Source organism: Panthera onca, chromosome B3 (assembly GCF_046562875.1).
Source record: "Panthera onca isolate mPanOnc1 chromosome B3, mPanOnc1 haplotype 2, whole genome shotgun sequence".
In the NCBI taxonomy this organism is placed as follows: Eukaryota; Metazoa; Chordata; class Mammalia; order Carnivora; family Felidae; genus Panthera; species Panthera onca.
Window position 1 is genome coordinate 87,581,329 of NC_138344.1, and position 24,338 is coordinate 87,605,666.

The following is a 24,338-nucleotide window of genomic DNA, read 5'->3' on the forward strand; positions in this document are numbered from 1 at the left end:
GACTACAAGTAACAAAATACAGAACCAAAAGTGGATTGAACAATATAAGGAATTTATTATCCCATGTAACAAAAAGTCCAAAGGTAAAGCAGTTCCAGGATTGGTTAATTCAGAAGCACAATAAAGGTGCTTCCTATTGATGCATCCTGCTATCCTCAATGTGATGACTTTCATCTTCACGCTTGTCTTCTCTCGGTTATCAGATGGAAGAGGAGATGATAGACACACTAATGAGCACTGACCCAACCCACTGAATAGACATTGTCCAATGAATGTTGGTGTGACTAAGCCAATTATCCACCCCTCTGCTCTTGGGAAATAGTAATTAGGGAATAAAAATAAGGATGTTAGAACCTTCACCAGTCCTTCCACACATGGGGAAAAAAGGTGAAAGTCAAAACTGTAACAGGAGTAAGTATAAAATTCCTTCCTAAAATGCCTAATAGTCTTTGGCCCTGGAGTCACTGAATTCACATTTAAACTAATCTATATTACACTTTAATTACATTAATGGAGTTCTCAAGGACTGAATTCTATTAAAGTAAAATTAAGGACTAAATTCTGTTAAAGTAAAATGAACTTTTTTGCAATTTAGGCGGTTAGATATAGTATATATATGTATCACACACATAATACACAATGTATATAAAATTTTCATAGGCATAAAAATTCTTAATAGAAATAAATTATAATAAAATAAAAAATGTTTAGTGTACTGTTTGCTTTTCTTAAATAACTAAAATAAATTCATAAAGCAAAACTGAAATTTGCTCATTTTTACAGAAATGATTCTAATACATACTTTTTTAAATTAAAAAAAAGTTCATAATGTTTTATTTATATTTTTGAGAGAGAGAAAGAGAGCATGTGCGCATGTGCTAGTGGGGGAGGGGCAGAGAGAGAGGGAGACACAGAAGCTGAAGCAGGCTCCAGGCTCCAGGCTCCGAGCTGTGAGCACAGAGCCCAACGCAGGGCTTAAACTCATGAACCACGAGATCATGACCTGAGCCAAAGTCAGACACTTAACCAACTGAGCCAACCAAGCACCCCTGATGCATACTTTTCTTAATGCTAATTTATCAAACCCTGAGTTTTGCTTTTCTATCTGTGGTTAAATACATACCAGTCTGAGCAAATATGAATGTTTAAAATAAGGGTTCTAAATCTTGGGGTTTAGTTGTTTGAAATCAGGTTTTCATTCTGAATAGTTTTAGTAAAATCTATGTTATGGTAGAATGTGTCTTTATCTGCTTTAACTTGGTCTGTGTTAAATTAATAAAATACAATCTTACTCCTGGTTAAGAGTGCATCTTTCATTACATAAATTAGCAAATAGCTTATATCAATACAAATGTCCAACAATGTAATTAAATCATTGCTACTTGAAATACTTTATACACGAATAATTTATCTCTTTACACTGTTGAAGCCTTGCCTTGCATTTCAGTATGTTTTAGAGCTTCTGTATCATCACCTGAAATTTACCTAAAAAAAGAAAAATGAAAAATCATTCCTTGACTTAGGTACAAAGAAAACAAGCTTAAACATCAATTTTCTGTTCTATTAGAAAGTAGTTTCAATGGAGAAACCTGCTATGTCAAACAACTTTTCACACTTTTCACAATACTCAACAAAGCAAATTTCATTTTTATGAGGTGATTATTTGTTTTGTGAATAGATAGGTGTCTGCTTCTCCTCTTTGTGATTCCTACCTTTTGGGTATTTCACTGCTAATTATCATTGTGAATAAAAAGGAAATACAATGATGCTCAAGTCAATTTTATTCTTGGTTGGTAGCTCTGGTGAAAATATCTTTGGAAAGGAGTTTAGCAATAAAAGACTAGTTGGCTTTATATAGCTTTATATATAATAGATGTACTCTGGAAAACTTCAGTGTTTATTTTTGAGATAGAGAGAAAGAGAGAGAGCATGAGCGGGGGAGGGGCAGAGAGACAGGGACAGAGGACCCACGCTGACAGCAGAGAGCCCAATGTGGGGCTTGAACTCACGAATCACGAGATCATGACCTGAGCCGAAGTCGGACGCTTAACCGACTGAGCCACCCAGGTGCCCCTAGAAAACTTTTTAAAAAAGACATTTTCAATACTATAGGGCAATTTGCTATCTTAAAAGAATAATGCAGAAATTTTTCCTTTAAAAGTTAAGAATCATCACTTAAGCTGTCTTATAAATTTGGACTACTTTAACCTACTTTCTTAAATCATTACCATTATAAATTTTAAAATCTTTGAATATGAATATAGGGATGCTACATGTTACTACATTAAATGTTAAAATTGGTAAAAGTAAAACAAAATGGTTTTAGCATTTTAAATTTCCTCTAAGTTAACTCTAAGTTAACAAAAACAAACAAACAAAAACCACCAGACTTGAAAAATAATCACTAAAAATAATCACATTTTTAAGAAATGTGAATTCAACTTACAGGCAGGCATTGAAGACACTTCAGCCGTTACAATACTTTTTATCCCCAAGTTTGATAAGCCACCTCTGATTAAGCCACAGGTAAATGCCAAATACTGAAAGGAAGAAAAATGTAAAGAATATTAAGGATTTACTAAGAAAGCAATGCTATTGATAAATACGACACTGAGTCAAGCCTTCCTATTAATAAGTCATTGCTGTTTAAAAAAAGGTAGTGGAAGAATTTTTTAAATTATTGAAAATTATGATTGTTAAAACAAGTTCCCAGCTTCCTGGCAACTAAACCATGGACACGTGACTTGGGTGCTCCAGTCACAGACTCTGAATCTAGAATGAGTGAAAAAACAACCTGGAAACAGGTTATAATTAGTTCTAGAGGCAGCAAACGTGGCTGGTGTCTGTTAGTGCAAAGGACTCTAACTAGACCCTGCCTGAGGAGTGACTTGGGCTATCTTTCTGGCTGCCCTAACCTTCCACAGTTCTTGCCTGTTTTCTGAGCTTTCTCATCAATTCTGTATGTTTTTTTCCCCTATTCAATCAGAGTTGGTGTCTGCTTTCTACAACCAAGAATCTTGATTTGTTCAAGACTTACAGCCAATCTGCTATAACAAAGAATTATCCCATTCAGAATCTCAACAGTACCAACGTGGGAAACCCTGTCATATGGAAACAAAAAAAAGGGAATGGGGCTGAGCTACAGCACAGAAAGCCAGATAAGAACAGGAACCAAAAAATAAATTATCCAAGGAATTTTTGATTATGCACATGTTTGTACTGTATGACAGCCAATAACACAATATATCTATGAATAATATAGATAATGTTATAATTACATAAATGGGTACTGATCAGTAATTAAATCTGGAGTCATGAAATTTTGACCTGGAAGGGACTTTAGAGATTGTTAATAATATAGGTACTATTATAACCAACTTTATTAATGTAGGAATTAAGGTCCAAAGGGGGTTATATAACTTATCCAATGTCACAAAACTGTAAATTGCATAGTTTAAAATTTAGATTTATTTGGTTCCAATTCCATGCTCTTTCCACTATAACTATAATGCTTTTGTTAGATAATTTATGTACAGATAAATGTTTACAGATAAATAATAGCTCATACTGCCCCAGATATTTTAATCATCTCAAAAGAACCCTTACATTAAACTTGTCAGCTTTAATATATCTGCTGATCTACTTATTGATTCCTACCTGAGATTTAAAAACAAAAACTAGGGGCGCCTGGGTGGCGCAGTCGGTTAAGCGTCCGACTTCAGCCAGGTCACGATCTCGCGGTCCGTGAGTTCGAGCCCCGCGTCAGGCTCTGGGCTGATGGCTCGGAGCCTGGAGCCTGTTTCCGATTCTGTGTCTCCCTCTCTCTCTGCCCCTCCCCCGTTCATGCTCTGTCTCTCTCTGTCCCAAAAATAAATAAAAAACGTTGAAAAAAAAAATTAAAAAAAACAAACAAACAAACAAAAACTAGACAAAACACAGAAACACAGATATACTTAACACAAAAAACGTATTCTTAGAAACACGTTAATAACAGGGAAAAATTTTTGTTTTAAGTTTATTTATTTATTTTGAGAGAGAGAGTGCACATGCAGGTGCGAGCAGGGGAGGGCAGAGAGAGCGGGAGAGAGAGAATCCTAAGCTAGCTCCACACAGACAGCACGAAGCCCGATGCAGGGCTCAATCTCATGAACTGCGAGATCATGACCTGAGCCAAAATCAAGAGTCAGATGCTTAACCAAACTGAGCCACCCAGGCGCCCCTCAAAAAATTTTTAATTAGCTAAAGGATATTATAAATATAAACTCAGGTGAGTAGTTTTGCACAGTTAATACCAGTTTTATGAGTTTGACTATCTTTTCTGATACACCTATGCTAAATTCAAGAACCTGACATTCATCTACATTTCAATGGCATTTTGTTATAGTGTTTCATTAGTCATCATAAGCCTACTCAGCTATTGGTTAACACAGATTATTTTAGTATGATGAACACCTGTCTCCTATTTCACAGAAAAGCACTTAAACAAAAAAAAAAACAACTTTAAAACCTATTTTAAATTCAAAACTCTGTTGTGGTTGACATCGTACTCTTCCCTATGAAAATCCCAATCTTCTATTCCATTAAATACCTTAGATGCATGTTCTAAATACTGTTTTCCTGCAGACATCTGAGTAAGCAGACGAAATTTGTTGTCCTGAAGTACATAGATGCCCTGTTTCAAAAACAGAAAAAACATCCAGAGTCAATGTATGCTGTAGTCCTTAAAAATTTTCTCCTCACAGGGGCGCCTGGGTGGCGCAGTCGGTTAAGCGTCCGACTTCAGCCAGGTCACGATCTCGCGGTCCGTGAGTTCAAGCCCCGCGTCAGGCTCTGGGCTGATGGCTCGGAGCCTGGAGCCTGTTTCCGATTCTGTGTCTCCCTCTCTCTCTGCCCCTCCCCCGTTCATGCTCTGTCTCTCTCTGTCCCAAAAATAAATAAAAAACGTTGGGAAAAAAAATTTAAAAAAAAAAAAAAAATTTTCTCCTCACAACAATTAAGAGTTTTTTAAGTTATTAAAACTCTCCTTTCCATTGGTCAAATTTCTTTAAATGAAAGAGTTTTGCAGTGTGTAGGCTGAAGAATTGTTGAGAACTTTATAAAGCTAATATTTATTGAAAGATTTAAGATACTATGGATACAAAGATGCAAAAGATAGTTCCTACCCTTAAAGAACTCAAAGGAATCAGAAATACATGTCCAGGTGGAATTAAGTTATATATTATTAGCTCATATCTAGAAAGCCAACAACGAAATTCAATTCCTCTCATTAGCATTTCAATACTTACAAGGTAACACTAATATTGTTATATAAAAAAATGAAAAGTACTGGTAACTACTAGATACATTATTTTCATTTTCTAATATTTAATCAAAATGCCAAATCCACTCTAAAATATTTCCTTGAGTTTTATAAATCTATTTAAATGCATAATTTTCCACGCAATCTATTAAATTTTATCTATTATATTTTTTTCTTAAAATTTTTTTTTAATGTTTATTTTTGAGAGAGACAGAGTGTGAGTCGGGGAGGGACATATATATAGAGAGAGAGAGAGAAGGAGGGAGGGAGAGGCAGAGGGAGAGAGACACACAGAATCTGAAGCAGATTCCAGGCTCTGAGATGTCAGCACAAAGCCTGATGTGGGGCTCGAACTCACAAACTGTGAGATCATGACCCGAACTAAAGTCGGAGCTTAACCGACTGAACCACCCAGGTGCCCCAATCTATTAAATTTTATTTAACAAATTATTTTAATAGAAAAATGACCAACAATGCAACATATAATGCAAGAGTTACTTAAATATGCTCTATAAATTAGACATCAGAAATTACTCTAAAGACAAACATGATATATTTGTGGTTCTACATATAATCACCATTAAGTAATGATAACTAAGGAACCAAATCCTAAAACCTTTATCATTCTGACATTCTGCTACTTTTTAAAACTTAAGATAACGTTTTTATTTGGGGAAAAGAAACAGCTATCATTACTGATAACTATCTATTTGTTCTTATACACTGTATCCTATTAGAGAAAAAAAATCATGATGTATTAATAACATGTAAGAGAAACATTTCAAAGTTGACTAGAAATTATTTTAAGTTTTATATAGTAACTAAAATAGGACATTTATATTAAGTCAAAGGACTTTAAAAAATAGGCCTTAATTTGTCTAAATACCTGATGATTTGTCCTTAGATTGTCGATTTGTTTTTTGAAGACTGTAGTCCAAAAATCTTTACAAATGAACTTCATGATATCTAATTCATCCTTGAACCTGGCAGTATCTTTTGTAAACCTAAAAAGATCAACTAAAAGTAATCAGCATTTTTCCTCCAAAGAAAGCAGGAGGGTCACATTATTCACTAATTTTGAAATGCCAGAACAGCACTGAACATTTATTGATGGTCACAAAGTGATAAGCACCAAGCAAAGGAGATCTCATCTCAATTTACATTCTGTTATGCAATTACAGTATGGAAATTAGTCTAATAGCAAGCTGCAATTTTAAGTAAAATTAATTCTAGCACATTAAAAAAAAAAAAAAAAAAGCTGAGCATAATCACGGTATTGTTATATAAAATATAACCAGAGTTCAGCTATTCAAATAATGAGAAAGGAATAAGACCTTAAGACTGGATCTATAAATTGAAAAATTAGTACATACATTAACATAGACTCTAAAGAATTTCCATCCCTTGCATTTAAACAAAAATCCATTTAGGTTAAAGAACCTACTAGACCTTAAGTAAAAAAGGCAGCAAGATTTTATTATTTATTTTAATAAGCTTTTAAAAAATGCTTATTTATTTTTGAGAGCGCAAGCAAGGAAGGGGCAGAGAGAGAGGGAGGCAGAGAATCCCAAGCAGGCTCCAAGATATCAGTCCCGCACCCAACACTGTCAGCCTAGCACCAACATGGGTCTTGAACCCACAAACTGTGAGATCATGACCTGAGCCAAAATCAAGAGTTGGACACTCAACCAACTGAGCCACCCAGGCACCCCAAAAATGCAACAAGATTTTAGACAGTACACCAAAGTTTTTAGGAAAAAAGTCTAAAATACAAATATATATTTTCTTCTGATATTAAAAGTTTTAACCGAGTTAAAATGGCATCAGAACTAAAGAGAAATTTCAATCTGTGAGTTAAAGAACACAGGATAAATACAATTTAGAAATTAAAATTAAAGTACTTCAAATTTTATGCAATCTTTTGAAATGGATCATCTTTGTTTATAACCTACCTGGAAGAAAATTTTCAAATCCATACTGCTCACCTTTCTATCAATCCTTGTCCCACTCGAAACCCCATGTTTTCCAGCTTAGTAATACAGCGTCCATTTTCCTATTTTAAAAAATAATTGTTTTGAAAATTTTTAGAATACCAAAATATCAGTATTCAAAAATTGTTTTAAGATGCTGACTAAAAATATAAAAGTACTTATACTTTTTTTACTAAAATATTCTAAGAAAAAGTGAATTATAAGTTGTATTTCAATTTTCTTAGTACTAATCATTTCATAAGGCAATAAGGTAAACAGGGAACTGTTACTACTTCTCAGAAACGCCAAAGCCTCTGCCTAATTACTCCCTCTACACATTTTTTTTCCATTTTCAACTATTCTTCTCTCCTCAGTTATAGAAATGAAGTCAAAGTATCACCTTTCCACCAGTCACTCCCTTTGGGCGGTCATTAAATTCTATTGTTCCTGGCTTCAAAATGTCTCTTAGAGTCATCCAAGTTTTCCAGTCCTCAATGTGTCTTAGTTGATGATCCCACCATCCTATGTCAGAAATCATGCAATTGCTTTGTTTTTTCTTTGACAATCTCATCCAGTCTTCAGACTGTAAATACTACTGCTATGCTGAAGACTCTCAAAATCCTCTGGATCATTTACAAAGTTCTCTACAATCCAGATTTCTCTACCCCTCAGGTCTCAACTTTCTACTTTTCTTCACTCACATGGGCTCTAGCTACACTGTTCTTACTGTCCTTGAATATGCCAGGCATGCTCCCACCTCAGGGTTCCTGCATGGGCAACTCTTCTTCCAGATATCCACATGACCAATTCCCTAGCTTCAAGTCTTCACTCACATGTCACCATCTCATGAGGTCCGTCCCCACCCCCCCGCCCCACCCCGCTTTTTCAGGTGTACAATATAATCATTCAACAATTCTAATAGATTACTCAGTGCTCACCACAATAAGTATATTCTTAATCATCCTTATCCATTTCACTCATCCTCCCACCCACCCACATCAGTGAGGCTCTTTTTTACTATCTTCTTTAAAACTAAATTATTCCCCTTCGGAAATTCTCTATTCTGATGATTCTCAAAGCGTGCCCCAAGACCAGCAACATTATTAGCATCAAAAGCTGCAAATTCTGAAACCCAGTGTAATCTGTGTTTTAAAAAGCCCTCTAAAAGTAGGGTGCCTGGCTGGCTCAGTGGGTAGAGCATATGACTCTTGATCTCAGGGTTGTGAGTTCCAGCCCCATGTAGGTGATAACTGATGCCCTATCCCGTTTCTCTGCTTAATTTGTCTCCAAAGAACTTCTTTCATCATTTAACATACTATATACTTTACTAATTTCACATTGTCCATGTCCCTCTATCCCCACCCTCTGCTAGAATACAGCTCCAAGATGGCATGGATATTTATATAATGGAGCCTGTTTTTCCACTTCTTAGTGGAAGTGGAAACTTCCATAGGCCTCATTATTTGCTCAACTTTTTTTTAAGGAACCATGTATTCTACTAATGAGGTTGTGACAACTAAATCTGTACTTTTATAGTACAGACTTCATGGGACAGAGCCATCTAGAGTTCCCACAGTTTCCTCAAATAAGGCATATTCAAAATGATATTATTTTAATGTCCTCCTCCTGTGCTGCCTCTAAAATTCCTTAACTTCATTAAAAGAACCACTATTCATCTAGTTACCCCAACCAGAAAACTGCCATTTACTTTACCTCTTTATTCCCAACCTTCCACATGCACTGCAGTCCTACGAAGCCTATTATCTACATGCTTTCAAAATCCATCTCTCTCTATCCTTACTATTTAAGTTAGCCCTTCTCTTTTCCCTACTGGTTTCCAGTTAGTGCCTTCCAAATTACCTCTTTGTTTCTAGTTTTTTCTTCCTTTGATTTACCTCCTATATTTCTGATATAGACTTTCTAAAAAACAAATCAGGTTATTTCTCTACTGAACCTTTTAACACCCTCTCCTCTTTCTTCAAAATAAAGTTCAACTCCTTAGCATGGCATTATGTGCCTTTCCTTAAATGATCCTGGTTAGTTAACCAGATTTACTAACAGCCATATATCCACAAACATCTCTCCTTCTTCCACTCTGAAATTTCTGCAGCAACTCCAGAGTTCCATGCGTATCCACGCCTTAGCACATGCTATTCCACAGACTATACATCCTTTAAATTCAGTTCAAGTATCACATTCTCCCAAAAGCCTTCCTTGACACTCCTTTGGGTCCTATGCTGTCATAATGCTCTGCACACAGATATACTATCAGTCATTCGTTTTTCTGTTATTCTCCAACTCATTTCAAAACATGTTCAGGTGAGAACAAACAAGCATGCTCAGGTAGAATAAGTAACCCATAAGTTTTGTGGAACAATATGTTTTTTGTAGAATCACCCAAGAGTATGCTGATTAGCAGGAACTATGTTTATGTAGACATTCCCAAATACTATGATCACATAAGCTTTTGAATTATGCCCTAGTAAATACCTCCTGATTTTGCTACTTGTTCATTCACTTTGGCATCTGTGAATGCTCACTAGTGGGTACCAAATTTTTAAAGAAAATTAAACTTGAGAATATTTTATTCTCTATTAACCTTTTAAAAAATCTATTCTCCATAAATTGGTAAATGTCCAATTACGCCATTTTTAAAAATTTAATTCCTCTCCAAGCATGGTTTGAAAATCATTGATTTGAAGGGTAAAAACTACTGGTTCTTTATTTCACTTCAAAGTTTATTTATTTTATTTATTTAAGCAATCTCTACACCTAATGTGGGGCTCAAACCCCGGACCCGGAGATCAAAAGCCACGTGCTCCACCAACTGAGCCAGTCAGGCACCCCCTTTATTTCACTTCAGAATTTAATGACTTCATCTCTGAAAAGGTACATAAAAACTACAGCTTAATGTCAGGATTACGTGTCTTTCTTTTACATTTATTATGAAAAATCTGAAATACACTCAAAGTAGAGACACTAACACAATGAACCATCATACACCTAGATTCCAACATGGATTCTGGTCTTCACAGCCACCTAATTTTTTTTTTTTTTTTTTTTTTTTTAAACCAGGCTCCAAGCCCAAGTTTGAACTCAGGACCTTGAGATTAGGAATCACATACTGTATGGACTGAGCTAGCCAGGCACCTCTGCTACGTAACTTTTAAAAATCCTTTTGGCTTATATGTACTTTCAATTCCTTACTGTAAACAAAGTGCAATAGGAAAAGAAAGGTATTATTAGTTTATTCATTTATTTTAAAGTAGTTTGTGTATTTGCTTATTTATTCATTTATTTTTAGTTTGTTTATTTGCTTGCTTATTTATTTATTTATTTATTTATTAATTATGTATTTAGCTTCATGCTCAGCACAGATCCACAGGGCTTGAACTCATGACCCAAGATTTTGTTTTAATGTTATTTTACTTATTTACTTATTTATTTATATACTTATTTTATTTCATTTTTTGAGAAAGAGAGAATGCACGAGGAGAGGAGCAGAGGGAGACAGAGAAAATCCCAAGCAGGCTCCACGCTGAGCTTTCACTCCTATACTTAACTGAGTCCTTGAGATTCTACCTCTTATTTTACAAACCATTCTCTCTTCTTCTGTCTTAATTCAGATCTTCATCATCTCCTGCCTGGACCCCTGAATTAACAACTCTTCTCACTACAAAGATCCTCTCTCTCTAACCTAAACACGGGATTATCTTCCTAAAATGCAAATGGACCATGTCATTCCCCTCTTTAACAATTCTCCACGGAGAAGGTCAAATTCTTTAATCATACAGGACTCTTTCCAGCTTCAGCTTTTAACACTTCTTACTCTCCAATCGTTCAATTTAATCACAGTGAAATATTTAAGCATAAATACACCACACTCTTTCATACATCTGTGTCTTTACTTTTGCCCACTTTCCACCCATCTTTATCAACAGCATTATACAAAGAGCTTCTGACTTGAGCATGACTTAGGAATATCTCATTTTTAATAATCATTACAACTCCATGATTCTATTCCTAATTACTACCCAATACATTAATTATTCATTGAACCCCTATTCCCCAGTAACTATGATCTTATCTAGCACAGTGTCAGGCTCACAATACACCTGATAAATATTTTCTGAATGAATCAGTGAATGAATGAGGATTCCTACATATTAGAGGTAACCTCCAGGAAAATGAAGTCACTGTTTCGTTCATTACTATACTCCCAACACACAAAACCACCTCTGACACATAAGGGCACTAGATAACATTTTTTAAAATTAAATTTGTTTCCTAATTATAGTAACGCCTGCAAACTTTCCTTTAATCTTAAATCTCATTAGGCTTCTGTCTTCAAGAACGGAGAATACTGAGGGTTACAGAGAGGGGATAGGGGTTGATTCTCAAGTATGTCCAGTGGTAGTGCTGGAAGTGACAGAATTAAGTAGGGGTGCCAAAATCAGCGTTGCAATGAACCCTGCCATAAATCATGGTAGCAACAAGGCTAAAAGTAAGAAATTTTGTGACCTGCAGGAATCAGATGTGGGCCTGGACCCCAAAAAAAAAAGTGTCAAACAGAAAATACGAAAGAGAAGAGGATTAAAGACTGAAGACAGCTCACAGGTTCTAGTCTTAGGATACTTGGAGGTGGACCAGTTTGTCTACACTTCGGGAGGTTTTGGGTGGCGATAGAACAGGGATTGAAGGAAAGAACTGAGAAGAAACAAAAAGTGTCACCGCGAAAGGACCTCAAGGGCCTGTGGGAGAACTCACCACCTCCCCCTGCTCCGCAGACTTGTACACTCCAGAAACCATCTCGTTATGTAGAAGCAAAAACAACGCCTCGTCCGCCATTTCCTGCTTATTCTTCCAAGCGCAGAGTTTAGGCTCCCGTTTTGGCCGGGCTCAAGGGTTCCGGCTAGCGCCTGAGCGATTTGCACTGTGGCGCCGCAGCTCCTTCAGTCCACAGCCGGTCCCTGGTTGCTAGGAGACCAGGAATTCGCTCCGTTTCCCCAAGGCTGCTACAAGAGTGAGGCCGGTACCGGGGCGAGCCCACCCCAGGGCCAACAAGCCCTCAGGCCCAACGACGGAATCTGACAGCAGCCGGAACCAAACGGAGTCAGCGGAGACCCTATCCGGCCCCTGGGCGGGGGGCGAAAATCAACTTCCGGTCCCCTCTACCCCGGCATTCCGCCAGCTCTATGATCACAGAGTTCCTTTTCCGTGCTGAACTCCTCGCGTCCCCATAGGGTAAAAGTTCCTCCTCCAGACGATATCGGAGGCGGGGGAGAGAGGGAGCAGCATAAAATAAATCAAAAGGAGCTCCCGCTGCCGTCCGTGTGTTACCTAGCTATGTGTTAGAACTGACAAGAATTAGCTTCATCAAAAGCTTTTATTTTTGCCACATGTTCAATAGGGAGAAAAGTTGTAAAAAAAAAAAAAAAGTGAATAAATCATTTTTTCAGGCTACAAAGTTTAGATATATTGAGAAATTAGCCCAACCCATTGTGGATTAAGCCTGGGTATGCAAAAAGATTTAGAGTCATTATGGCCACAAGGAAGTTTACTGGGAGTGGGGTATAAGGGTCAAACGGGATGAAGTAAGCAAAGAACAGGACGTACTTGAAACAATACAGGGGCACCTGGGTGGCTCAGTTGGCTAGTGGGACTTCAGCTCAGGTCATGATCTTGTGGTTCCAGACTCTGTACCGGACAGCTCAGAGCCAGGAGCCTGCTTCTGATTCTGTGTCTCTCTCCTGTCCCTCCTCAGCTTATGCTCTCTGTCTCTCTCTCAAAAGAAATAAAAATTAAAAAAAGAAGAGGAGGAAGAAGAAAAAAAAAGCAACTTCACTGTGAGAAGTAGTTCATAAGAATCTACGGCAGATGTAGGATTTAACTACTACACAGATGCAAATACATAGCTAGATCATCTGCACCTCTTAAATTTTGGCAAATTCTGGCTTAAAAGTGTTGCTTAGCTTGTGATTGTTTCTTTACTTAGTAATTCACAAGGAATATTTTTTCCCCCAAATTAACATACTGAGTTTTCTCAAGTTGTTAACAATAACCTCTCAATTCTCCATATTCTTCCACAGATATTTAAGATCATGTTCCATAATTAGAATTATGGCAGCTTTTTTCTTTCTTTTTTTTTTTAAGTAGTCTTTATGCCCAGTCCAAAGCCCAGCACAGGGCTTGAACTCAGGACCCTGAGATCAAGACCTGAGCTGAGATCAAGTCAGAAGCCTAACTGACTGAGCAACCCAGGTGCCCCTGGATCAGTTTTTAGAGCATCACATAAAAATTCCACCTAAGCCTTTGAAAACACTGTTAGAAAGAAAACCACAGGCCCAAAATGGAGTCATTTATGTTAGGCCCCTCACCAAACTGGAGCTTACCTCCACCAGAAATGTAGTCTTAACTGGTTAGTTACGAATATTTCTGGCCAGCACCAATAAGGTAATCTGTCACAGAGGCCCTCTCTAACCCCCAAAGATAGATGTAGTAAGCCACTTTATAAGCCCTTTTGTCCCCAAAGGAAAGTGACCTCACCTCAAATAATCCTTTTTTTGTTTATGACTTCCTTGTCCTACCTCTAAAAATCTTTCTCTTTTTGTAGCCTTTTGGAGCTCCCCCTCTGCTTGCCAGATGGGATGCTGCCCAATTCATGAATCAATTAATAAAGCTAATTAGATCTTTAAAATTTATTGTTTAGTTTTTGTTATTTAACAATAGTAGTGAATTTCAAAGATTATTTTGCAACCATAATCTTACTTTTTCCAGCACTAATATTTCCATATATGAAATCAGGTCCCTTATGTCCTGACTGCATTCTCCCTTCATCACCACCATCAATTGTTGAATTGTCCAGAATCCTAATATTAGGTCCTATGGAAGTAGGAACAGATCCTATGTTTCTGGTTGCCTCTAAAAGCATTTTCTCATGGGGGCACCTGGGTGGCTCAGTCAGTTGAGCATCTGACTTCAGCTCAAGTCTCAATCTCTCAGGGCTCTTGAGTTTGAGCCCCACATTGGGCTCTCTGCTGTCAGTATAGAGCTTGCTCCAGATACTCTCCCCCCTCCACTCTGTCCCTTCCCCGCTTGCACTCTCCCAAAAAATATTAAAAAAATAAAATAAAAGCATTTTCCCATGTAAACATTGTTACATTTGGTGGTTAGGATCTACTATTACCACAATCTTATGCTTCATGTTCAATCTATTACACAGCCTTGTAGTAAGGATCATTGGATACTAAGTATGTTTACAATCATAATTAATTTCTTATTTATCAACCCTTATCCCATTTATCCAGTTTTACTTTTTTTCCTATAGCCCTTGTCCATTTCTAACATGTTTTGTAATTTACTTATGTTTATTGTCTGTCTCCAAGCTCCTTGAAGACAAAGATCTTTTTGCACACTATGCAAGTACCTAGAAAAGTGCCTGGCACATAGTAAGTGCTCAGCAAATACTTACTGAATGAGTGAATGAGTTACATGAATGATTTTTGCTCCTTGAAGAGCCTACAAACTCCACAGAAGCAGGAACCACAGCGATCTTGTTCTAGGTTTTATCTTCAGAGCCTGGATTACTGGTGATGCTCAATAGGAGCTTTTAAAGAGACGAATTAAAATGGTAAGTAGAGTTAAATAGTGTTGTCTAATGCTTGGTGCAAGGTTGATGCCCGGCTAATAGACGATGAGAACCAAGGTAATTTATAACACTGTTTCTTGGGGAAATGTTTTCTGAGCTGTAATTTGTAAATGTATTTCTGGAACAAAACAGTTCTCATGTTGGCTCTGTACATGGAGCAGAACCACGAGCTAGAAGACACTGTCGTACACACACAACTAACAATAGGGCCGCTACTCCAGACCCCATCTTAAACCGGTTGTATAGGCCGGGTGTAGAGGATACCTGCAGTCTTTTCGTCGGTATTTTCATCTAGTATACCCTTGCAGAGGGTCTGATCAGACACCGATTCTCAGCTGGGGTGACCTAGAGATAGTTACAGTATCTACTGATTCAATTTCCTTATCAGTAATAACAGGCAGCTTATTCAAGCTTTTGGTTTGTGAGGGACAAGTTATGTAAAACGTTTCATTTAGTATCGAGCAAAATAATTGTTAGCTATTACGATTAATGATTTTTCATGTTCATTTTTTGCTTCCCTCATTTTGGTTTAATCCAATGAAGGGAGGACTGCGCCACCCCTCCAACTCCTCTCTGGGCATGCGCACCAACAGAATGGCCGCACCCTTTCCTAATCTGATCATTTACTGGAGAGAGGGTTAAATAGACTCGCCTCCATCTCACTGATGTGATTAGGTGGTTAAAACGATACAGAGCACGTCATATCACAGGTTAAAAGGGCTGGAAAACTCTGCGCGCCGCGCCACAAGAGCAGGTCTGTGAGCCGGCGTCTTCGAGGACCCAGGAACTCTCAAACGCGCCCCTGCTCTGCGCTAGAAGCGGGGCCCCACCACCCGCTTCTAATTGGGGAGGGAGGCAACCACCTAGAAGACTTTTCATTGGCCCCGAGCCACAGAGGCCGTCAGCTTCTCCCCCTTCCGGACGCTGAGTGGTTGAGGCCGAAAAACAACGCCTATAGTCATTGGCTGGGCCCTGCTGTCAGTCCTCTCGCGTCTCGCAGCGCGACACAGCCAGGCGCGGCCTGTAGAGCAGTCTGGAAGCCTGCTGCAGAGAGAAGATGGCGGTCGCGGTGAGAACTTTGCAGGAGCAGCTAGAAAAGGCCAAAGAGAGCCTAAAGAACGTGGATGAGAATATTCGCAAGCTCACCGGACGGGATCCGAATGACGTGAGGTAAGAGGTGGATGAGAAATGCCGGGTCCGAGAGATAGCTAGCAAGCTGGGGTGAATTGGGGGCGGGAAGGGCGGCCAGCCTTGAGAAGACTAGAACATCGAGGCCTGTTCCCGGGACGGCGGTAGAACCCCGTCCTGGACGAGGTGAGGAGTCTCCCAGGTCCTCGACGTAGGTTTCGGGGCTCAGGTGCGCGAGGAAGGAAAGTGGGTCCTAGCCATGCCGGATGGCTTCCTGCCGTGTTGGAAGGCCCGGGCTGCCGATTCCCGCCCTCGGCCCTGCAGGCCGGGAACTGCAACACAAAGCCCCTTCCCCATCCGGCGGCTACCCGGCCTGGTGCTGGTCCAGAGACCCTCCTGGGACGCGGGCCGCCGCCTCTCCCCCGCAGGCTTTTGCCCACGTGCAGCTTCCTTGGAGTTGGCGAAATTCGGGCCTGATCCAAGCTTATTAGTGGGTAGTGGCAATGAGGTAAATATAATTCCTGTGATGCTGGTTTTGTAAAAAACAAGGGAGTTAAAATAGTATTTCCTGTCTGGTTTCAAGCACGTGTATTTGAAACCGTGTTATTTGAACCTTTCTGGTCTTTTTTCTCTGATGTACCGCATCCGTGGAATGTGGGGTAACATCAGATAAGTCTACATGGTTTTCTTACTGGTTTGTAAATATCTTTTAGGCCTATCCAAGCCAGATTGCTGGCCCTTTCTGGTCCTGGTGGAGGTAGAGGACGTGGTAGTTTATTGCTGAGGTAAGATTTTCTTAGGACTTAATTTACATGCTAAGATTGTACAGACTTAATACTAAATTAAGTGTTGGTCTAAAGATTCGTGGTAGGGTCAATGTTAGAAATGTTTGTGTTTTGTTTAAAGCTGTGATCAGCTGTAGTTTTCCGTGTACTTGTCTTGGAACTTCATTTATATGTAAAACTAGAGACTGAAGAATACATTAACTACCAGCTTTGTGTAAACTTGGTTTATTTTTGTGGTTTTTAAAATAGTGATAAAAAGCATCTTGGAGTGAATGCTTGTTTGTGGTTGCTACAATTAGAAGGGTTTTTTTTTTAAACTCAAATTGTGTTGCTAAAGGGAAATATCATTTATCTTAAATTTCAAGTGTTTTCTGTTGCACATTTTTAATTGCAGGCGTGGATTCTCAGATAGTGGAGGAGGACCCCCAGCCAAACAGAGAGACCTTGAAGGGGCAGTCACTAGGTACGTTGGAGGAAAGGTTCCAAAGACATTCTTGTATGCTCTTTTCTGAGGTAGCATGTAAGTTTAAGTATTTAATAAATACTGTTCTATTGTGTTAGAGTTGAGCAGTATACCACTTCCCTTGATTCTGTTCCCTTTACGTTTGACTGAACTAAGCCGATGTCCCTCAGAACTCAGTTCTTCACTAACAATAACAGACATTTTACCAAAATAAAGATCATGAGAAGAATAAGATTGAGAAAATAGTTTGTGCCACTTTTTTGCTTTGTACTATAAAAACTTAACCACTTGAGAAACACAGGATATCAATATTTGCATTAAGCACTGGTGACACATTTTATCCTTTTACTACCAGAGGATAGAGTAGAATGGGATGGAGACTGATAAAATGAGACTTCTAGAAATAAGTCATAATAAAAATAATCACTTGACCTTGGTATGCACTTAAATCAAATTTTAAAATTTGGCCTTTAAAATTCTTCTATGTTAGGCTGGGCGGGGAGCGTCGGACAAGAAGAGAATCACGCCAAGAAAGCGACCCAGAGGATGATGATGTTAAAAAGGTAACTGAGATCAAAAGAACTTTCTATACCATCATAGTATGTTTTGGAGTGCCACCCTTGAATATGCTTGTTAAATTACTGAGATTTGTTTTCTCCTGCAGCCAGCTTTGCAGTCTTCAGTTGTAGCTACCTCCAAAGAACGCACACGTAGAGACCTTATCCAGGATCAAAATATGGATGAAAAGGGAAAGCAAAGGTATCTTTAGTTTTTTATGTGTGAGAAAATTCCTGTCAAATAATGCAATTTTAGGAAAATTTATCTTTAAAAATTGTTCAAGTGCCTGTAGTATGTTTCTTTTAAGAAACGGTGAGCTTAAAAGTGGAATCTACTGAAATTGAATTTTTCTTTCTGTTCTTTAGGAACCGACGAATATTTGGCTTGTTGATGGGCACTCTTCAGAAATTTAAACAAGAATCCACTGTTGCTACTGAAAGGGTATTTACAATTTTCCTTTGCTTCCTTTAAGTTATCAAAGTAGTTTATTACATGTTTTGAAAAGAGTGGAAATGCTCTTGAGACTGAATTGTAAGCCTAAAATGAAGCTGAGAAAAAAACTTATAAAATGTTCTGAATTTGTTATATTTTTAGCTGGTCTCTTTTTGAGGTCCTGTGAAGTAACAGAATGAACTTCTCTTTATAGAGCCAAGAGCCTTGGTCTGTGACTCAGGAGAATTGGGTTCTGATCCCAGATCTACAACAGTCTTATTTTGTGGTCTTGGAGAAGACTTGTCATTCTTTACGCCCCAAAGTACTTTCTTTCAAACAAGGGAGTGGAACTCAATCAGCATTGTAGTTCACTAATTTCACATAGCACTCTGGAAGTAAAAGCCTAAACATTCCCTGCCGTCCACAGTTTGTTTAACTATGCAATCTTGGTACAAGTTTTTGTTTTATTAAACCTACAAAACTGTGTCCTTGGTGTTGAACACCCAAGTTATTCTCAAGGGAGAACTGTGGTGGAAAGGGAGATAACAATTCAGTTATAGATTAATAAAGTTCTATTATAGCTTTTATATGTTAACTTCCCTAGAGAATATAAAAGGCTTCAAAGCATCATGTTCGAAAATAGGATGTCCCTTCTGTCACATTCTTTGATTCGGGAGAAAGAATAACTAAAGATAACTTACAAAGACAGTGCTCTTCTTTTTTAGGTTAATTATGAAAGAACCTTATCTAAAAGTTAAGTTAAATGGAACAGTTATTGATAGTATGGCTAATGTCCATGGTATTTCAATTTTTAAATGGAAAGGCTTCAGTCTTTCATGAAAGAGAAATTGGGATTAGCTTCAAATGCTAAGTACTAAGTTTGATTTAGCTGGTATCCTGAATTGCAAATATGAAACCTATACAGATAACTTAGTAAAATAGTAATGTTTCATATAATCACGGTATGTAATAAGTTGTTAAAGATAATCGCTTATTTTCAGCAAAAGAGGCGCCAGGAAATTGAACAAAAACTTGAAGTGCAGGCAGAAGAAGAAAGAAAACAAGTTGAAAATGAGAGGAGAGAACTGTTTGAAGAGAGGCGTGCTAAACAGACAGAACTGCGGCTTTTAGAACAGAAGGTTGAGCTTGCGCAGCTGGTGAGTAGTAGTTCGGAATTGGAATTCTAAGATTGGTAATCCTTCATGTTTACAAAAACCTGACCTTTTACCTTTTCTTTAGCAAGAGGAATGGAATGAGCATAATGCCAAGATAATTAAATATATAAGAACTAAGACAAAGCCCCATTTGTTCTATATTCCTGGAAGAATGTGTCCAGCTACCCAAAAATTAATAGAAGAGTCACAGAGAAAAATGAATGGTAAGTGTACATGTAGAGATACAGTGAAATTTTCTTAACGAATAAGGTGATACACTCAACGTATACGTGTTTCCTGTAATTGTGTATCAGTAGTGTTTTTTTTTTTTTTAAAGATTCTGTGAGATCGTAATGGGTTTGAAGCAGGAGTGTTTGATTTATGATGGAGTTTAACCTGAAACTTACCATGTTTTAGGCAGTATGTACATAGATTTCTTAGGTGTCTGAATGAGAGGATTTCTTTTTAGCCAGATATAAATGCTAATGAAGCAAGACAAAAGTGAACATTGATGTAATCCATAGAGCACACATGGAAGGATAGACACTACTGAGATGGTGATTAGATGATTAGTGTTTTTCTGGGATCAGAAAAATTAATGCATGATATGATAGCATAAAAATGATTGTATTTCAAACAAAATTTCTCATCCAGCATGAAGTAAAATGGCAAAAAATTGTTTTGTTTTTCCATCAGTTGGATAATGTGGTGTAGTTGCCTACTGATAATAGGTTTTTGGGGGGATCTTTGCTTGTGTCATTTTATGTCAATTTGTAATTACTTGCTCTAATCAGTCTTGTGTCATTATCTCTTTACAAAAAGACATTTAGATAAAGCTTGATGACAATTTGTGACTAAATGTCAAATTGTGAGTTTGAGGATTTTTAATTATTTATACATGTATGTTTTTACCCTTCAGCTTTATTTGAAGGTAGACGCATCGAATTTGCAGAACAAATAAATAAAATGGAGGCTAGGCCTAGAAGACAATCAATGAAGGAAAAAGAGCATCAGGTGGTGCGTAATGAAGAACAGAAGGCGGAACAAGAAGAGGGTAAGGTGGCTCAGCGAGAGGAAGAGTTGGAGGAGACAGGTAATCAGCACAATGATGTAGAAATAGAGGAAGCAGGAGAGGAAGAGGAAAAGGAAATAGGTATAGTTCATAGTGATGCAGAGAAAGAACAGGAGGAGGAGGAACAAAAACAGGAAATGGAGGTCAAGATGGAGGAGGAAACTGAGATAAGGGAAAGTGAGAAGCAGCAGGATAGTCAACCTGACGAAGTTATGGATGTGCTAGAGATGGTTGAGAGTGTCAAAAATGTAATTACTGAGCAGGAGGTAATGGAAATCAATCAAGTTGAAAGTGTAGAACCTTCAGAAAATGAAACTAGCAAAGAACTGGAGCCAGAAATGGAATTTGAAGTTGAGCCAGATAAAGAATGTAAATCTCTTTCTCCCATGAAAGAGAATGCGTGTGCTCTAGAAATGGAAAATGAGCCTGAGGAGAAAGAAGAGAAAGAATCTGAGCCTCAGCCTGAGCCTGTAGCTCACCTCCAGCCCCTGCCTCAGCCTCAGCCCCAGCCTGAGCCTCAGCTTCAGCCTGAGCCCCAGCCCCAACCCCAACCCCAACCCCAACCCCAACCCCAGCCTCAGCCCCAGCCCCAGCCCCAGCCCCAGCCCCAGCCCCAGTCCCAGCCCCAGCCCCAGCCCCAGTCCCAGCCCCAGTCCCAGTCCCAGCCCCAGCCCCAGCCCCAGCCCCAGTCCCAGCCCCAGCTCCAGTCCCAGTCCCAGCCCCAATCCCAAGCAGTACTCCAACCTCAGCCTCTTTCTCATCCTGAGACTTTGCCATTAGCTGTTTTACAGCCACCAATTCAGGTTATTCAGGAGCAAGGGCATTTACTACCTGAAAGGAAGGAGTTTCCTGTGGAATCTGTAAAACTCACTGAGGTGATGGTAGAGTCAGTCTTAACAGTACATCCAGAGAGCAAGAGCAAAACCAAAACTAGGAGCAGAAGTAGAGGTCGAGCTAGAAATAAAACCAGCAAGAGTAGAAGTCGCAGCAGTAGCAGTAGTAGTTCCAGTAGCAGCTCAACCAGTAGCAGCAGTGGAAGCAGTTCCAGCAGTGGCAGCAGTAGCAGTCGAAGTAGTTCCAGTAGCAGCTCCAGCACCAGCGGCAGCAGCAGCAGAGACAGTAGCAGCAGCACTACTAGTAGTAGTGAGAGTAGAAGTCGGAGTAGGGGCCGGGGACATAATAGAGATAGAAAGCACAGAAGGAGCGTGGATCGGAAGCGAAGGGATACATCAGGACTAGAAAGAAGTCACAAATCTTCGAAAGGTGGTAGTAGTAGAGATACAAAAGGATCAAAGGATAAGAATTCTCGGTCCGACAGAAAGAGGTCTATATCAGAGAGTAGTCGATCAGGCAAAAGATCTTCAAGAAGTGAAAGAGACCGAAAATCAGACAGGAAAGACAAAAGGCGTTAATGGAAGAAGCCAGGCTTTCTTAGCCTATTCTTTGCAGCAGAAGATTTCTTGATGAGTAAAAGGATTACCTTTCCTTGTAAGGAGGATGCTGCCTTAAGAATTGCATGTTGTAAAAAATCTTTTTGGAAAATACAGACTGTTTGTTTACCAGACATTCTTGTACTTTTTGCATAATTTTGTAAGAGTTATTTATCAAAATTATGTGAGGTTCCAAAATATGTAAAAATAATAATAATAAAAAAAGATTAACATCCCTTGTCATCTTTTTTAAATAATCCTATACTCTTCAGTAAGAATCTGTATATTTTAATAGGTAAATCTTTAAGTCTGTTCCCTTCTAATTCTGTACCATACTTTGCTTTTGTAGAAATAAATGTGCATTTCTTTCATTAGTTTTGGGATGTCCTCGTTGACACTTGTATAATAAATACCCTCTTAATATCATTTTCAGCTTTTATCACTAGATACTGAACGTGATTAGAATGTCTTTGAGGGTTTCTTCACTTTTACTTGCCTTAGATGATTATTTTGAGTTGTCAAAGTCAGATCTTTGCAGTTTTCAGGGGGAACATAGTTCTCGAAGTCATTTACTATTTTTTTCTAATCTCCCTTGTTATTTTAATCTAAGCATTTCCCCCTGTTTCTCATATATAAGTCATATATTTGGTAGATAACTTAAAACAGTATAATTTGGTTGGCATTTTCTTCATGATTATGGGAGCATCATTCTTTTGTCTTCATGGCTACTTGTGTGATATAGCATATACATCTATTGAAGAAAATAATCACTTTGTAGGGGAGGGAGGTAGAAAAGTATACTCTAAACTTGGTTTTTGAGTTTGTGGTCTTGTCTTAACTTTTGTGTTGGCTCTAACTGAAACATGCCAATATGTGTTTTCAAGAGTTTTTGTTTAAGTATTGTATGAAAGTTTACAGAATGAAGGAAGTTCATCTACACTTGAATCTGTAAGCAAGATAACACACAAGTGTACCAAGTGATTAACTTTGTTGTTTTATCAATTTGTATGAATTTGGAGTATCTGTTGCCATTACTATACATGTGCAAATAAATGTGGCTTAGACTTGTGTGACTGCTTAAGACTAGTACTTGTATTAACTTTTTGATGCTTTTATACAAGAGAGCACTTTAATTGCAAATGGCCTTTGAGTTCATAACATCGACTAGTATTAGGCTTGACTGAATATTATTTCTTCCCTTGACAAGTAAATGGTGATGGTGAAAATGTCAATAAGTATTTCCAGCACTGTAAAAATATAAGAGGACATATTCAAGTACTCTAAAAAAATCCCTTCTTGGAATAATTATGAAACAGTAAGTGAGTAGAACTTTTGAAACTGCAGAGCTAGCTACCTGCGTTCCTGGGCTAGTTTCCACCGAGTAACTTCATCCGGGGATTTTAATAATTTCTGGGATGTAGTATAAATTTTATCCTGTATAACATGATAAGGAAAAGGTTGGTAAAAATTTAAAAGGGATGACCGTAAATGTAACCTGGTTCTTAAAATCCTTATTAGATGAATGTAAAATAATTGTATGTATTAAGATCCTTTGTAAAAATTTTCACTCATTTTTACCTGGAAAACTTGAACACTTGTCATGATGCTTTTCAGGAATTAATTTTGGCTTTAAGCTCAGTTGTTGAAAGTGGTAATGGGGCTGTAATGCATGGAGAGAAAAAAAGATCTTTGGAATTTCAATTTTTAATTATCTTAAATTTTAATGTGTATATATATATATGTATATATATATATACATATATATATATACACACACACACACAATTCTATTTTAAATTCTTTTTTTTAACGCTTATTTTTGAGAGAGAGACAGAGAAGGGAGGGACAGAGAGAGAGGGAGACCACAGAATCCAAAGCAGGTTCCAGGTGGTCAGCGTGGAGCCCCATGCAGGCTCAAACTCACAAACTGCAAGATCAAGATCAGAGTCAGATACTTAACTGACTAAGACACCCAGGCACCCCAAGAATTCCATTTTAAATTTTGTAACTAGTGATATGCACTTCTAAATTGGAAGATTTTTTTTTTTTTTTTTTTAATGTTTTATTTGTTTTTGAGAGAGAGAGGGAGACACAGAATCTGAAGCAGGCTCCAGGATCTGGGCTGTCAGCACAGAGCCCGATGTGGGGCTTGAACTTGTGAACCACGAGGTCATGACCTGAACCGAAGTCAGCCACTTAACTGACTGAGCCACCCAGGTACCCCTGGAAGACTTCATTTTTAAAACTGAAGGATTTTTTTTTTTTTTTTTTTTTTTGTGGTGGTGGGGGGGGGGGTGTGTCTTTGATTTTTTGATGTTTCCAATTAATGCTTTGTCCTTAGAAGTGAAATTATATGGAATTTATTTTCAGAGAACCATGTAATTGGTTCCTTACAAAGA

At 38.1% G+C, this 24,338-nt stretch overlaps 2 protein-coding genes across 3 annotated transcripts; one reads left to right on the forward strand and one right to left on the reverse strand.

Annotated features, from left to right (window-relative positions):
* Positions 1-31: 31 nt before the first annotated feature.
* Positions 32-15,671, reverse strand: TRAPPC6B (trafficking protein particle complex subunit 6B). Of its 2 annotated transcripts, none has more exons than XM_078448307.2 (6): positions 15,570-15,671; positions 7,285-7,352; positions 6,186-6,303; positions 4,589-4,672; positions 2,447-2,540; positions 32-1,485 (listed from the first exon to the last, which is right to left on the reverse strand). In XM_078448307.2, exons 1-6 carry the CDS (start codon positions 15,573-15,575, stop codon positions 1,454-1,456), a joined length of 402 nt encoding a protein of 133 aa, XP_078304433.1. In that variant the 5' UTR covers positions 15,576-15,671; the 3' UTR covers positions 32-1,453. The 2 variants fall into 2 exon arrangements, with proteins under 2 accessions (XP_078304433.1, XP_078304432.1); XM_078448306.2 differs by lacking the exon at positions 15,570-15,671 and adding an exon at positions 12,037-12,475.
* A 160-nt stretch (positions 15,672-15,831) lies between these two features.
* Positions 15,832-23,009, forward strand: PNN (pinin, desmosome associated protein). Its single transcript, XM_060619589.3, has 9 exons — positions 15,832-16,087; positions 16,759-16,830; positions 17,225-17,293; positions 17,784-17,856; positions 17,958-18,052; positions 18,217-18,292; positions 19,285-19,440; positions 19,523-19,661; positions 20,357-23,009. The coding sequence occupies exons 1-9, from the start codon at positions 15,975-15,977 to the stop codon at positions 21,919-21,921; spliced, it is 2,358 nt and encodes a 785-aa protein (XP_060475572.3). The 5' UTR covers positions 15,832-15,974; the 3' UTR covers positions 21,922-23,009.
* Positions 23,010-24,338: the final 1,329 nt, after the last annotated feature.

Excerpts from the sequence above, each read along its gene's own strand:
- TRAPPC6B (XM_078448306.2), bottom strand. The coding sequence starts at position 12,117 with ATGGCGGACGAGGCGTTGTTTTTGCTTCTACATAACGAGATGGTTTCT. Across the intron at positions 6,304-7,284 it reads GGACAAGGATTGATAGAAAG|GTTTACAAAAGATACTGCCA; the intron begins GTGAGCAGTATG and ends TGATCTTTTTAG. Across the intron at positions 1,486-2,446 it reads AGTGTCTTCAATGCCTGCCT|GTAAATTTCAGGTGATGATA; the intron begins GTAAGTTGAATT and ends TTCTTTTTTTAG.
- PNN (XM_060619589.3), top strand. The coding sequence starts at position 15,975 with ATGGCGGTCGCGGTGAGAACTTTGCAGGAGCAGCTAGAAAAGGCCAAA. Across the intron at positions 16,088-16,758 it reads CGGGATCCGAATGACGTGAG|GCCTATCCAAGCCAGATTGC; the intron begins GTAAGAGGTGGA and ends AATATCTTTTAG. Across the intron at positions 16,831-17,224 it reads CGTGGTAGTTTATTGCTGAG|GCGTGGATTCTCAGATAGTG; the intron begins GTAAGATTTTCT and ends TTTTAATTGCAG.